At 44.5% G+C, this 16,618-nt stretch overlaps 1 protein-coding gene and 2 non-coding genes across 3 annotated transcripts; 2 read left to right on the forward strand and 1 right to left on the reverse strand.

Annotated features, from left to right (window-relative positions):
• The first annotated feature begins 7,271 nt into the window (after nucleotides 1-7,271).
• Nucleotides 7,272-7,342, forward strand: TRNAC-GCA. Its single transcript has one exon. It is a non-coding gene; the product is annotated as a tRNA-Cys (tRNA).
• A 1,137-nt stretch (nucleotides 7,343-8,479) lies between these two features.
• On the forward strand, nucleotides 8,480-10,808 carry LOC123441284 (NADH dehydrogenase [ubiquinone] iron-sulfur protein 2-like; the record flags this gene model as incomplete). Its single annotated transcript, XM_045117767.1, has 2 exons — nucleotides 8,480-8,780; nucleotides 10,480-10,808. Coding segments are annotated over 2 exons (564 nt in total), but the record flags the coding sequence as incomplete, so codon positions are not given.
• Nucleotides 10,809-12,590: 1,782 nt separating this feature from the next.
• Nucleotides 12,591-12,671, reverse strand: TRNAL-CAA. Its single transcript has one exon. It is a non-coding gene; the product is annotated as a tRNA-Leu (tRNA).
• Between the last annotated feature and the right edge of the window lie 3,947 nt (nucleotides 12,672-16,618).

A 16,618-nucleotide genomic window follows, 5' to 3' on the forward strand; every position in this document is an offset into this window, starting at 1 on the left:
CTTTGAAGGGCGGAATTTCAGCAAACATATTATAATCTTCTGACATGTCTGTCTTGTCCTCCACTCCCACGATGTTTCTTTTCCCTGAAAGAACAATGTGGCGCTTTGGATCATCGCATGATGTACTGATCGTTTTCTTATCTTTCTGTTTCCTCGGTTTGCTACTCATGTCCTTCACATAGAAAACCTGAGCGACATCTTTCGCTAGGACGAATGGTTCGTCAAGGTAAACAAGATTGTTGAAATCCACCATTGTCATTCCGTATTGCTGGTCCACCTTTACCCCACCTCCTGTTAGCTTGAACCATTTGCACCGGAACAAAGGGACCTTAAAGGAGGGTCCATAGTCAAGTTCCCATATCTCCTCTATGTAACCATAATATGTGACCTCTTGCCCATTCTCGGTTGCTGCATCAAAGCGGACACCACTGTTTTGGTTGGTGCTCTTTTTATCTTGGGCGATCGTGTAAAATGTATTCCCATTTATCTCGTACCCTTGGAAAGTCGTTATAGTCGAAGATGGTGTCTTGGCCAACATGTACAGCTGATCTACAACATCATTGTCATTCATTAAATGTTTTCTCAACCAACTGCCGAAAGTCTCCATGTGGGCCTTCCTAATCCAGGATTCAGGCTTCCCCGGGTTGTCCGAGCGTAAAATATTCTTGTGTTTCTCAAAGTACGGAGCCACCAAGCTGGAATTGGTCAGTACAGTGTGGTGTGCTTCAGTCAGAGAATGGCCGTCCATACATATCGTTGATTTCCTTCCGATCGTGCCTTTTCCACTTAGTCTCCCCTCGTGCCGCGATCGAGGAAGACCAATCGGCTTAAGGTCAGGAACAAAGTCAACATAAAACTCAATTACCTCCTCATTTCCATAGCCCTTGGCGATGCTTCCTTCTGGCCTAGCACGGTTACGAACATATTTCTTTAATACTCCCATGAACCTCTCGAAGGGGAACATATTGTGTAGAAATACAGGACCGAGAACGAAAATCTCTTCGACTAGGTGAACCAGGAGGTGCGTCATAATATTGAAGAAGGATGGCGGGAACACCAGCTCGAAACTGACAAGACATTGGATCACATCGTTCTGTAACCGTGGTAGAACTTCTGGATTGATTACCTTCTGAGAGATTGCATTGAGGAATGCACATAGCTTCACAATGGCTACTCGAACATTTTGCGGCAGGAGCCCCCTCAAAGCAATCGGAAGCAATTGCGTCATAATCACGTGGCAGTCGTGAGACTTCAGGTTTTGGAACTTTTTCTCCGCCATGTTTATTATTCCCTTTATATTGGACGAGAATCCAGACGGGACCTTCATACTGCTCAGGCATTCAAAAAAGATGACCTTCTCTTCTTTGGTCAGAGCGTAGCTGGCACGACCTTGAAACCATTCCGGATGCCGGTCATCAGGGTCTTTCAAACGTTGCTGGTCCTGCCGTGCTTCCTTTGTATAATTTGTCTTCCCATACACGCCCAAGAAGCTTAGGAGGTTCACGCAAATATTCTTCGTAACGTGCATCACGTCGATTGCAGAGCGGACTTCTAGGACTTTCCAATATTCTAGCTCCCAGAATATAGATTTCTTCTTCCACATGGCTGCGTGCCCGTCAGCTCCCTTCGGAACTGATTGTCCGCCAGGACCCTTTCCAAAGATGACTTTCAAATCCTTGACCATATCAAATAACTCAGCACCAGTGCGTTCCGCAGGCTTCGGCCGGTGATCTGCCTTGCCGTTGTAATGCTTGCCTTTCTTTCTTACTAGATGAATTTTCGGAAGAAATCGACGATGCCCAAGGTACACGTTCTTCTTACAATTTGGCAAATGTACACTTTCAGTCTCATGTAAGCAGTGCGTGCATGCATTGTATCCCTTATTTGACAGTCCCGAAAGGTTACTAAGAGCAGGCCAATCGTTGATGGTTACGAAAAGCAACGCTCGTAGGTCAAATTCCTCTTCTTTGTGCTCATCCCACACACGGACACCAGGTCTGCCCCACAGCTGTAAAAGTTCATCAACTAATGGCCTTAGGTACACATCGATGTCGTTGCCGGGTTGCTTCGGACCTTGGATGAGCACTGGCATCATAATGAACTTCCGCTTCATGCACAACCAAGGAGGAAGGTTGTAGATGCATAGAGTCACGGGCCAGGTGCTATGGCTGGAGCTCTGCTCGCCAAAAGGATTCATGCCATCTGTACTTAGACCAAATCTTATGTTCCTTGCGTCAGCTGCAAAATCTTTGAACTCTCTGTCGATCTTTCTCCATTGCGTTCCATCTGCGGTGTGTCTCAACTCCCCGTCCGACTTACGGTCCTCTTTGTGCCATCGCAACAACTTGGCATGCTCTTTGTTCCTGAACAAACGTTTCAACCGTGGTATTATAGGAGCATACCACATCACCTTGGCGGGAACCCTCTTCCTGGGTTTCTCGCCCTCAACATCGTCACCAGGGTCATCGCCTCTGATCTTATAACGCAATGCAGTGCATACCGGGCATTCATTCAAATTCTCGTATTCACTGCGGTAGAGGATGCAGTCGTTGATGCATGCATGTATCTTCAGAACCTCTAAACCTAGAGGGCATACAACCTTCTTTGCTTCGTACGTACTGGCGGGCAACTCGTTATTCTTTGGAAACATATTCTTCAACATTTTCAGCAAGTTTTCAAATGCCGAGTCAGCTACACCTGCCTGTGCCTTCCATTTCAGCAAATCCAGTGTGCAGCCCAGCTTTTTCAGACCATCATCGCATCCGGGGTACAACGACTTTCTGTGATCCTCTAACATGCGATCCAAATTCTCCCTCTCCTTTTCAGTTTCGCAGCGTCTCCGTGCATCAGCAATGGTCCGACCAAGATCATCAACGGTCTCATCACGTGCCTCTTCTTCACCTTCACCTTCCCCTTCACCTTCCCCTTCACCTTCAGCATCCTCCATGAAAGTATCACCGAAATGAGCAAGATAGCTTTCATCCATGAAATCATCCCCTTCTTCATCTTCTTCCATTATAACCCCTCTTTCTCCATGCTTGGTCCAACAATTATAGCTTGGCATGAAACCGTGCCGAAGCAGGTGCAGGTGAACTTGTCTTGAGGAAGAGTAACCCTTCTGATTCTTACAGTCAACACATGGACAAATAACAAAACCCTTCTGCTTGTTCGCATTAGCCACTACGAGGAAATCTTTCAAACCCGTAGTGAATTCGCGGGAGAGTCGGTTACCGTACATCCATTGCCGATTCATCTGCATTATTATAATATAAAATATATAATTAACCATCATGCATTTGTTAAACTAACTAGCTATAAACAATAGAAATTAAACAATGAACAACACACATGCATATATATTTTATCAATGACACACATGCATGAAAGGTTCAAGTTGCTAACCGCGATCGAGGAGGAAAAAATAAATGAGGAACCTCAAGTGTGGCTCCAACACTTCATATCATGTTTGTTTCACGCTCTTGGGGCATTTCATCAAACACCTTGTGTGCATAAGAGGAACCAAAAGCAAACCTACACCCCCTTGTGAAGCTTGTGAAGAGAAGTGGCACCAAATGGCTAAGTGAGTGTGCTGAACTGGTATCTATAGGGGAGGAGATTTAGTCGCGGTTGGCATGGCAAACCGCGACTAAAGGCCTTTGGGCACCTTTAGTCGCGGTTGGCCTGGCCAACCGCGACTAAAGCCCCTCACGTGCACCAGCTGGCCACCGAGCGCCCTGGCCCAGGCCTTTGGTCGCGGTTCGTCTGCCGAACCGCGACTAAAGAAATCATTAGTCGCGGTTCCTACAGTGTCGCGACTTATGGGGCTGGACGGAAGCCTCTTTTTCTACCAGTGTAGCCCACAGACCAAATATGAGAAGTGATGTTTTGAAAGCTTCTTATTGAGTCTAATACTATCCTTTTGAAATTCTTGGTCCTCAGATCTGATACCATAACCAGCATCTACATGCTCATGCTGCAAACTATCACATAGGTCCTATTTCAGGTTCATTTACTTTCTCAAATAAGTAACTTTGTCTAATGTTCCCCGAACGAGTAGTTAAAACAACCACCCCCTGATCCGAAAGGAATGGGTGTTCCTGAGGCTTATTCAAAGGGGTGCCAGCGCTACTACTTGATTGAGTGCCAGCACGTAGCTGTGCTTTCAGCAAGAATTTCACCATTGGGAGCCGGTGCCTTTCGAAGCACTTTCACGTGTGAACCGAAGTCGTCTTGCCCAAGACCCACGGAGACCTACCTATAGTGACGTCAAAGTACCAGTGAGCATGGAGGTTTGGTTGAAATTGGTTACGACGACGTCGAGTTGGCGGCGGAGGAAGACTCGGCATGAAGGCCAGCCGCCCGGTGGTGTGGTACGTAGTGGTAATAGTACGCGCCCCGCTCCGAAACAAAGAAAAAGGTGCGTGCCGCACTCACGAGGGACTGCCAGTGAGATACTGGAGGAAGGTGGGGATGACGTCAAGTCCGCATGGCCCTTATGGGCTGGGCCACACACGTGCTACAATGGCAATGACAATGGGAAGCAAGGCTGTAAGGCGGAGCGAATCCGGAAAGATTGCCTCAGTTCGGATTGTTCTCTGCAACTCGGGAACATGAAGTTGAAATCGCTAGTAATCGCGGATCAGCATGCCGCGGTGAATATGTACCCGGGCCCTGTACACACCGCCCGTCACACCCTGGGAATTGGTTTCGCCCGAAGCATCGGACCAATGATCACCCATGACTTCTGTGTACCACTAGTGCCACAAAGGCCTTTGGTGGTCTTATTGGCGCATACCACGGTGGGGTCTTCGACTGGGGTGAAGTCGTAACAAGGTAGCCGTAGGGGAACCTGTGGCTGGATTGAATCCTTCGCGATGGAAATGCCCTCGCCTACTTGACTAAACTAAGGACCTCAACGGTATAAACATGTAGATTTTCTACTTTTCCATTTTTAATTGGCGACTATCAAATAGATCAGAAAATGTTACGAGATTTAGATTAATTGAATTCAGTATAAGTTCAAGACATATTAGAGCTCTAACCATGTTTCGGCTTGTGATCAATCCATAGATACCAATCGAAAATAAATAGACACTCAAAAAAAGTACATGCTCAAACATCATTAACTAACTCCTTATCAATCTCGATTCATTTCAATATGAGGGCAAAGAATTGAACCGATTCAATTAATTACAATAGAACAATTACACAACAAAAGAGAAAAGAAAGGAGGTATTTGTTGGCAGTAGATGGGTTTTACTGAAATTGGCTGATATCATGACGATATTAGGTAGTATAGATATCATTATGGGGGAAGTTGATCGTTGAAATGATAATAGATAGGGTAGAGGTAGAAACTATCAATTCTTTTTCGAAATCAGAATTATTAAAAGAAGTCTATGGACATGGACGATAGTTGGAGTCGGCGGCTCTCCTAGGCTTCCCTCATCTGGGATCCCTGGGGAAGAGGATCAAGTTGGCCCTTGCGAATAACTTGATGCACTATCTCCCTTCAACCCTTTGAGCGAAATGTAGCAAAAGGAAGGAAAATCCATGGACCGACCCCATTGTCTCCACCCCGTAGGAACTACGAGATCACCCCAAGGATGCCGAACCTCTTATGGAGAGCTAGATTCCGTAGTGGAGTTGACTTAGCTAAATTAGCAACTTATCGATCTGCTGTAGCTTTTCAAATCCACTCTAACCGAACTATGTTAATTATGGAATACCGCCTATCCTTAGAAAATAAGATTGTCCTTGTACTTGCTCTCTCATTCCTGGGAGTCCTTCAAGGGTATCAGATCTTGCTTGAAACTGGTGATTGTACATGAAGGTTGGTGAAAAGCAAAAGAAGCAATTGGTTCTCAAATGCCGTGACGTCACCTAGCTTTATTCTATATTTCTCATTCTATTGGTATGTATAGTGTCTTTCATCTGCTTTTTCCGCAAATAATTGAAATGCAATTTCGTGATCTGGATCTTTAATTGTTGGAAACTTGTCAAGTTCTTCTGCCAAGGCTTGATTAATGAACCTAAAAAATCCCTCGAATTGGATCTGACTAAATCCGGGTATTGTGGACATTCCCTCGTTTCCATTCCGGAGCATCTTAATCTTAAGTTTCCTGTTTATCAAAGAAAAATTCCATTATCAGCTCACTCTTCATCAATCCCTACGGATTGATCTAGCAATCATGGAATCTATATTCTGTTTACTGAATCACATGAAATTCTAGGGAACTCCACATACGTATTTCATATATGTATTTCATACATATGAATAGAGACCATTTCGACGAAAATTCTAGTTTACCAGGGGTACAAATGAAATGAAAATGAATTGCTAAAATATTCCTACAAAAAAATTTATGCCACTTATACTTTATAATATTCTAATCAGATTGAATGGCAAAGATTTCTCATTTTATCCCCTTTCTATGAATGTAATAAAGCCGTAATATAATACACTAGAAAGTTTTACTTTACTTCGATTTAGAATAGCGTGCTTACTTTAATTTCTAAAAATAATTTGAGGGTTCTTTTTTATTTCGGATCGGAGTAGTATAATTGCTAGAAAATTAAGTATTTCATTGTGGAATTCTAAAATAAAGTAAGTCCCTTTTTTAAGTACATGCCAATCTAATTATCCACCTCTCCCCATATCCATGCTTTTCTTTTATCGTAATTTCACTTGGATAGGCCAAGATAGTCAGGTTATACTCTAATATCAGAGCAAATTTCCTTTTTTTATTCAAGATATTTAATTTAATACTTTGAAAAATTAAAGCACGATTCCCCATAGAGATATGTACATAAAGGGGATCTTTGGATAATAATGCTGCTCGGACCTAAAGTTCACCTATACACGGATTAAGCATAAAGCCATAATATTTTATTATGCCATTGAAATTGAAGGGGGGGAGATAATACCGATTTAAGAGTAGTTCACTACTGCAATTCAAAAAAGAAAGAGAATTCTAGTTAATGGTTCCAATTTGTTCTGAATTTTGCAGCCTGTGACTAGAAATCCACTTTTCTTCTTTTTCATCTCAATAGAAAGAAATGGGAAGTTTTATTGTGTTAGCAATGTATGTTTTAAGATAGAATCTATCGAGGAGAATAATCGAAACTGGATCAAAAAAAGCAGGAGTATCTTTTTTGAAAAAGATTGGAAAAAAGTAAGTTTAATTATATTCAAAATAAAAGAAAGGGGCTTTTCGTAAGAAAACGTGGATGAATACTTGCTGTTTTCTAGATTTTTGATCGGATTTTTTGGCGGCATGGCCAAGCGGTAAGGCAGGGGACTGCAAATCCTTTATCCCCAGTTCAAATCTGGGTGCCGCCTGATCAATAAAATACTTAGGTTTTCTAGTACTGATCGAATTCAATCAATTTTTACTTCGCATAAGTTCGGGCAAGAGAGTAACTAAGCCTGCCGATACTGGGTTTAGAGAAACCATACCATAGTTCTATCCTTAAACTAGGGTTAGGGTTTGTTTTGGCGGTAGTGGCCAAAATGGTTATCAATAGGGGTGAGGTAGTGTTTCCTTATTCTTTTATTATATGAATTTGAATTGGTTCTTAATTGATTCGATTTGACAATTTTTAAATATGAGGATAAGATGTCAGAAATCTTGGTATCCAAAGAAAGGTCCCTAAGGGGCATTCTTCTCTTTTTCAATCTAAGATTCCAGAAGGGACTCCACGAAAGAATATCAAGACTTCCTAATTATCATACATTTTTTTATCGTACATCTTATGTGACCTACATACACTAGAGTAACAAAAGGAATAAAAAATCTTCCTATTCCCGCTTCTTCTATTCAGGACATCATTCCCGTACTCTTTCTTTTTTAAGGTAAGGAAAAAAGGGCTTATAGTATAGTATCGTATTTTTTATACATGGTAAGCCCATCTTTCTCCATATGAAAGTGCTGCGGGCACATAGAGATGTGGGTAGAGGAAGTCTCAAAAAGCGAAGGCCGAGCTGTAGGTCACGTGACCTGCACCGAAAAGGTGGCTGACTGGGCTTTCTCCTGGATCAAAGCGGATCAGCTCGCCAAATTCGTCGATCGAATCGGGCGCCCCGGAACGTCGAATGAAAGTGGTCTTTCTACAACCCTATTTATATGATTTTTAGGGCCCCTTTCCCCCTATCCCTCCCTTATGTTTAGGAGCGGGATCTGCCCAAGAACGACCTGTGGTGGTACGGAAGGCACGGACTCCGCAAGCGTCCCGCACCCTCTGAGAAAGAAACTCCTCAACCATCACAAGATAAAGAAGTATGACGCTCTGTGTCTGACTCTATTGGTCATAGTTCCTTGCTGTTGCGGCCGGTGCTCGTTTGCGCGCGTGTGAACCACCAGATCATAAGGAAAGATGCCTCTTGGGGCATCTGAGAATGATTCGAGCCGTATGAAGGGAAACTCCCACGTACAGTTTGTTTTGGGGGGGAAGGAGCCCGACAGGGTCCCCCCACTGACTTGGCCCGGTCCTAAGTGAAAGTGCAAAAGTGAAGTGGTGGGCCTACCCATCCCAACCTGGGGTATGCTGGGATTCGCGAAGAGCAGCACCTTACGATGTTCATGACCAATCGGATCTTGACGTACCAGTAGGTACCAGAGGAGATCGCTATGATCGTTACTGTATCCGTATCGAAGAGATGCGACAAAGTGTTCGGATCATTGTGCAATGTCCTAATCAAATGCCTAGTGGCATGATCAAAGCTGATGATCGTAAGCTATGTCCTCCATCACGATCTCGAATGAAACTATCCATGGAATCGTGCGCCGTGTGAAACGTAGATCATCGCCGTTCTTAACCGAGACTCAGGTTAAGCTCCGTCTCGGAACCGCCGTGGGGTTAGGAGTAAAGCATCCCGAGGTTGGCGCATCTCGTTGGGCGTGGAGAAGCATTGGGAACCCCAATATCTTTCTTCGGAGCAGTTTCTTTTCCCGTCCCCTCGCCCCGGCATAGCGCTTCGCTTCCGGTTCTTCGGAAGAATCAACTGACTTCTCCCTTCTTCATTGATCCGGGGGAAAGGGAACCGTCTACCAGTTGGGAAGCTAGACATCAAGGTTGTGGCTTGATGAGGATAACTAAGCTGACACGCCGGAGTTGGCTGCTGGCACAACAGGGTGGTGCCTTACCGCACCGTAGGCGCACGCGCGGTAGCGTTCGTGGTGGTGCTTCAGGATTCCAATGTACTGCGTCCAGGATCAGAACGAGCTTGCCGGCGGACCACTGCCGTCCCATTCTTTAGTGAGCTAGAGCGCTGCCATCTTATCCACGGAAAACGCGTCAAGCTATCGCTTCGGGTCGAAGCACTAAAAGAAAAGGACCGGGAAACGCGGCGGCATAGGAACCACGGGAACCCAGGAGGGAGAAAGACGATGTACGGGATACGGGATCCTCGCAGTAGGCTGGACCAAAATCCAGCCGAGAGAGGGCAGCCTTTAGAAGCAACAGGTTGGGAAACCAAGAGAAGGCTTCGCCTTTTCTTATCTTCTTCCCGGCACAAAAAGAGGGATTAGCATTATTGACCCCATGAGAAAGCACTAACACCTTCCTCATTGGGGCTCCGCGCACTGGGAAAAGGCTTCCGCGACAGGAAACCGGCTACTAGTTAGGAAGTGAACATAAGGTATCAAGAGGTCCCTCACAGTCAGGTGCAATGCAATTGCCCCCTATTAGTCAAGTACCCCTCTTCCTATTTAGTTTAGGGGTTAAGGCAAGAAATGGCTTGATGAACCCTTCCGTTCACCACGCACCGGCCCCATTCACTTGCAACTCGTAGAGGCTGTAAGTAAACAGTGCCCCACTAAATTCAAAGTGACGGTGGGGTTGAAAGACGAGAGTGCCTACCTCCGAGCCGAGAGTGCCCGCCCTTTCTGTCAAGTAGGCTATTTTTTCCGGAACGCAGTCCGGAATAAGCGTTCCTGTGTATATAGATATCTTCGATGCTGTCATTTCGACATGTCCGCTTCAACCCCTCTTTCGCCTCCCAAAAAGCAAAGTTGGCTTGACGAGCGCAGATGAGGAAGCGGGAGCAATAAAACCAAGAATCTCTTTCTTTTCTTTCCAAATACTTTATGAAGTTAAGGGGAAAAGAGAAGCGCTTTTGCTACTGAGAAAGCGAATGGTCAGCGCGAGGGTTCGACGACTTAGCCGAGCGTTAGCGACGCGTCATTCTCATAGCGAGGCGCTTCGAGTTAGCGAAGCGCTGTAGTAGCGTCGGAGACTATGTGCTATAATGCTGAACTAAGGACGTTCCGCCTTATCTATAGAAGCAGTCGACTGAGTTCTGAACGAATGGGATCCTTGGTGGGTAATGGCTCAATCTATAGATGGAAAGCCTTATGATGGGAAACTACCACGTTAGGTTTGGAGAGAGATGGGACCCGTTATAGTTTAGGGGGAGCAGATGCAAGCTTTTTCTTTCCATAGCCGGCCAAATGACTACCGGATCATCGGTCTACTCTACCTCAATTCACCATTTCGAACTTTATACAGAAGGTTTTTCCGTACCAGCTCCTTCTACCTATACCGCAGTTGAAGCACCTAAAGGTGAATTTGGTGTCTTTCTTGTCAGTAATGGGAGTAATCGTCCCTACCGTTGTAAAATAAGAGCACCTGGCTTTGCCCATTCACAAGGACTCGATTCTATGTCCAAACATCACATGCCAGCAGATGTAGTCACCATCATAGGTACTCAAGATATTGTGTTTGGAGAGGTAGATAGATAGGACGTAGTCTTGCTCGATCAGGACCCTAGCTTTATTGCGAGCCAAAACTGCCTGAAAGAAGAAAAATGGAAAAGGATGAAAAATGCAATGGGATTCCTGATCCAATAAGAAATCCCAATTCGGAGTTTGTTTGGATCAAATTCCTATGTTATACTATTCCATTCTCGATGATGAATCGATTTGATAGATCAGATATTGTTATTCCAAATATTGATCCGATTCAGTATCATCAGAATGACAAAAGCTGACATAGTTACTAGTGGTTCGAGGAGAAATCCTTTCAATCATCAACGCCCTTTTCTACTAAAACTGCTATTCGTGATACCGGTCAAATCGACTATTCTCATCAACTTTGAGTCTCTTCCCTCTCGTATGACTGTCAAAGTGGAGTTCCTTCTCTATAAGAAGAGCTGGTCTAGAGTGTGATTCGGATCAAAACAAATGGATGAGCCTCGTTTTGCTGAAGCAAGTGTACGCTGCACTAAGGAGTCGAGTCGACTTATCCGAACTTTCCTACCAAGTTCGAGCTCTTGCTCGCTCTATTTCGTGAGCTGAGCTATTTATACCGATATATACGAGTGAGATGGAGAAAGACAATGGTGGTATTCCATAGGGAGATCCTGTGTTGGATGATAAAGAGGGTTTGCCTTTCGAGAAAGGGGCTTGGCTATCTCCATCTCCATGTTATAGGACGTATCAAATATATCTATCGATCTATACCATATGGTGAGCCAACTAACCCCCACTCCAATCCAATACTTGCTAGCGCAGGGAATCGATCATCTGTGGATGTTCAGCCAAAGACTCTAGCCCCGGATTCCGATAACTTCTACGATTCTCTCATTATTCAGTGTCCAGATGGAAGGGATGTTTGTTATTCACTTCGGTCAGAAGAGGAATTGACACTCAAGAGCACGCGTTTTATGTTTGCATTCCTATTTGAGAGTGCCCCTCCCTCCTATTTGGTTGGAAGTTTCCTGCTCAAGTTGAGAAAGCAAGGGCTGACCGGACTGCTGCTCACTCTTGCGCTTCAACGGCAGTATTGTCTCCATCTTTCGCCCACCCAGGGGTTAGGGGTAAGGGTTATCTTTTGAAAGAATCTCTTGTATCAGCAGATACGAGAATCGGTCGTGCATATTATCATATAGAAATGTGAATCGAGATGCATCTGGATGAGAGTTTGGCTTTCTTTTGGCAAAAGCTGGATTGTTTTCAGCAAACTAGCAATCTGTGGAGATGGCTGATCTGTCCCACCTTGATTGATAGCGATATAGCCACTCTCATTTCAATGCGGCACATTGATACCATCATTCCAATCTTCTATCGTCCGTGCTAAATACCATGAAATTAAGTAGCTAAGGTCTAGTGGACCTATTTAAACAAGGATATGCTGATCCTTCTCTGTCGACTTTTCCACTATCAACCCCCAAAACCCAACTCTGCCTTACGTAAAGGAAATTAGTACGATTCACTTCTAGATTTGAAATCACTGCATTGGTGTGGATTCGCTGGCTCTGTTTGAAGCTTCGAACCTGTATTGAGCTTTCTTCCTTCGTATCGTATTTCAGCGGATCGGGTAGTTCCGGTTGCAGTCCCAGGGCTTTCAATTACTACTACTTACGAGGTTTTTCGTTCTATTGAAAACCTGCGACCATTCTGAGCCATTTACGAACATTACAGCGAATATGATCAAGACATTTATGGCTCCCACATAAATAAGAAGTTGTGCGACAGCTACAAAGTAGGAATTTAATAAAAAATAGAATAAGGATATACAAACAAGAACTAATCCCAGCGAAAAGGCAGAATAAATGGGGTTGGTAAGTAGAATGAGCATTCTCCATATTATGCCTTGAAGAGGACTCGAACCTCCACGCTCTTCAGCACGAGATTTTGAGTCTCGCGTGTCTACCATTTCACCATCAAGGCATCTTGAAAGTGAATTGTATTCCATGAATATGATATCTATCTAATGTGATATATGGAATATATTCGACTCGATCATCAGATTATAAGTTCATTCCATACCGGACCAGACCGTGCACATTCTTATTATGAGAAGGGGTCATTCGAGCCTATGGAAATAGGATACTCTGTTTACATAGAAATCCCTACGTCCTTACATTCTATTTAGGATTAGGAATAGGTGTAATCAGACCTGCTTTTGACATATCTATCCTATTCTTATTTGGGTACCATATGCACCTCTTTGGGCTTCTATTGAATCGAGAAATTGGATTGTACATCTTTCATCTTTTTGATTGTGATATCGATTTTGATACATATAAGGTGTCCTACGGATAATGCAAATCGAAGCTATTTGATGTCTGACTCGGGCCTATATGACCGATCGATCGAAATACTCCAAGACTCCACCTTTGTCATATATTCCATATATCACATTAGATAGATATCATATTCTTAAATCTCGTCGTTAACTGAATTCTGAATAGAAAGATTAAGAAGAAAAAAAAGATTCAAAATACCCAATATCTTGCTAGAACAAGATATTGGGTATTTTTGTCTTTTCTTTCTTCAAAAATTCTTATATGTTAGCAGAAAAACCTTATCCATTAATAGCTGGAACTTCAACAGCAGCTAAGTCTAGAGGGAAGTTGTGAGCATTACGTTCGTGCATTACTTCCATACCAAGGTTAGCACGGTTGATGATATCAGCCCAAGTATTAATAACGCGACCTTGACTATCAACTACAGATTGGTTGAAATTGAAAACCTAAACCTTACAAACAATCTGGTAAGCTTGAGTGGACCGACTGAGATCTAAAATACTATGGTTAGGAACAGCTTGACTTATCTCAACAAGTGCAATTTCTTTCAGGCTTATGATCGAGTCGATTCCATGATTATAAGTTCATAACCCTAGCGCCCATTCCCATTTTGGGCGGAACAGATCTACTAATTCTTTTATTCCAGTTAGTAAGAGGGATCTTGAACTAAGAAATAGACCTAGCAGCTAAAAGAGGGTATCCTGAGCAATTGCAAGAATGGGGTTCATTGATATTCCTGCCTCTTTCGATGTGAGGCAAGCGATGAACGAGTAGATGCTGCCCTTAGACCAATTTCCTCTTTCGGTAGCTGACACCGAGATGGGCTAGGCTAGGAAACCTTATTCGAGACGATAGGGATGGTAAACAAAGCGATGGGGTATACGTACGAATTGGAATACAAATGATTTGTATTCCAATTCGTACGTATACCCCATCGCTTTGTTTACCATCCCTATCGTCTCGAATAAGGTTTCCTAGCCTAGCCCATCTCGGTGTCAGCTACCGAAATTCCATCCATATTGGATCAATTTTCTATACCACTTTGCAATGAAAAGAGGAATGTTTGTTATGGTAAAACTTCGTTTAAAACGATGTGGTAGAAAGCAACGTGCGACTTGAAGGACATGATCGAATATCATTAGATTAGTGAATTCCCACGCGCCAAACAGGCGTCACCACACTGCCTCCCAAAGGCTTCTTTTAGGCTTCCCCGCCACATCACACGCTTGCTTGCTTTTGCTAATCCGATCCAGAAAAAACGAACATTCTCCCACGTGCTTCGGGCCTTGCAATAGCAGTAGATGCTACAGACGTGGTGTCATTATCAGTGATTCCTCAATCGATCAGAAGAAAGGGAATATAACCTGCCCCTCATTGTCCAGGTTTTCTTTGAACAACATCGGCCGGACGAGAACAAAGGTTTTCACCTGCTTCGTCCTGGGAATTGTTCGAGCTACATTCCGTTCAGACTAGATATCCGGAATCTAGTCCTCTCTGTCCTAGCTTAACAACCGTTTTTTTTGTCTTAAGACAATAAACCACTTCGTTTAGCCTGCCAAGAGTCGCATTCCTAACAACAGGAACATCTGAGTTTATCTCACTATTTGCATTCTTAGGTCCGGACAAGAACAAGAGGTTTTCACCATCGTCTTTGCGCTTTTTCCAAAATAAATACTAGCTAGGGTTTCCAATTTTGCTCCCAATGTATCCATACATGAGACATTTGTTCAAGGAGGAACCCTTCCGGGAATGTAATTACGAAAAAATGGTCTATTTCAAAATTCTCTTGAGGGGATCAATGTGATAGATAGGGTACTCGCAAACACTCCACCTAGCCAAAGTAATGCCTCTAGAACCTCTAGAACAAACCTACCATCAACAGGCGACAATCCGATAGGCAACAGAGAGAAAGTGGAAGAATAGCTACTTTTCTTACTTATGTTTCTGATCAATAGAAAAGAGTTGCAGTCCTCAAGTTCAAGGCCTTAGAGTTATAAGGGAATTACGTGGAACCTCTCTTTTCAATAAGCATTCTACCACTAACTATGCGCCTGACTATGGTTTATCAACTCTTACCTTTTGGTACGAGAACGGATGGTCGGAGGTTTAAGGATACACAGGTAGTGCCAGACTTCTCTGATTTCACTGGTAGAGGGTCTGATTTTAGCTTATTAACGTACAAAGACTATGTTAAGATTAGTATAAAGAAGGGGTTTTTCTATAAGCTTCACCAGAGAAAGCCTGTCTTCTCGGACATCCTGTAATCAATTTGGATCAGGCAAAAAAATCGTTTGATAACCAAGGTCATTCTTTGCTAAAGAGAAATGATCACTATGAGTCAGACTCAATAGAATTGGATCCATTCCAAATAGCGAGAATTAGGATTCTTGATCCCTCTCAATCTCTCTTTCAATTCGAGGATCCAGAGAGGTGTTTTCATAGTCATCTCCGAATATTTGCCATCTCGGAATATTTTCGATTTCATTTTTCTATGATATGTCTTTCTATATGAAAATTGGTTATTTACGATGTACGATGATCCCTGTTAAGCATCCATGGCTGAATGGTTAAAGCGCCCAACTCATAATTGGTAAATTTGCGGGTTCAATTCCTGCTGGATGCACACGAACGGGAACATTCCATATGGAATAATGGTCCCTAAAACATAGGCATTTATACTACGGCATCCGAGCAATCTGGACCGCAAGAAAAATAAATCCGAGACGTTCCCCTATTGAGACAGCACGCTAAACTAGGCGTTTGGCACATCAAACAACTTTAAATAAACATGCAAGTTGTGAAATCGTGTTCTACTCGCCAAACTACCACAAAACCATATAAAATACGCCTCGTTCCGACTTACGGATAAAAAGTTACGACGTTTTTAATATACGGTTTATTTTTTTCTGGCATTTATTAAATTTCGAAAAAAATTCCTAAATAGCTAACGGGCCTAAATCCACCAATCAGGCCTACAAAACACGGGCGTGAGATAGCTATCAACTACCTGGGCGCAACAAAGGGGGCCAGGGGACTCTCACCTTCGCGGGCCAAGGCCCAAGTCGGAGGAGAGGCTTCTGCAGGGCGAAGGAGGGGCGAGGCAGGCCGGCGAAGGGCCATCGGGCCGCTGGGCCGTCTGCGGGGCCAGGCGGGAGGAGGCCGAGGCGGCTGAAGCTCCTGCTGGGCCGGGGCGAAGCTGAGGCCCACGCGAGGCGACGGGGCAGCCCGAGGCGATGCAGTCAACGGGAGCTGCGCACCTTGGCGATCCCGATCGGGATGAAGACGCTGGCGATGACGGCGGTCTTCGAGGCGCCGGAGACGGCGGCATGGCGCAGGGGAAGCGCAGGAATGAGGCGGACCTGGCCGGAGGGGACCGGATCCAGGGGTTGTTGGCCCGGATCTGGCGACGGGAGGCGGCGGCAGTTCCAGCGACCAGGGGAGCTGCGGCGGCTCCGGCTGCTCGGGGCCTGTGGCGAACGGCGACGAGGAAGGCAGAGCTCGGCTCTCCGGCGAGCTGTTGCCGGCGGCGGGGCACGGGGCAGCTTGGGGCGGCGCGAGCAGGTGCTCGTGTTGGCTGGCGGCGGCGCA

Source organism: Hordeum vulgare, chromosome 3H (genome assembly GCF_904849725.1).
Source record: "Hordeum vulgare subsp. vulgare chromosome 3H, MorexV3_pseudomolecules_assembly, whole genome shotgun sequence".
NCBI lineage: Eukaryota > Viridiplantae > Streptophyta > Magnoliopsida > Poales > Poaceae > Hordeum > Hordeum vulgare.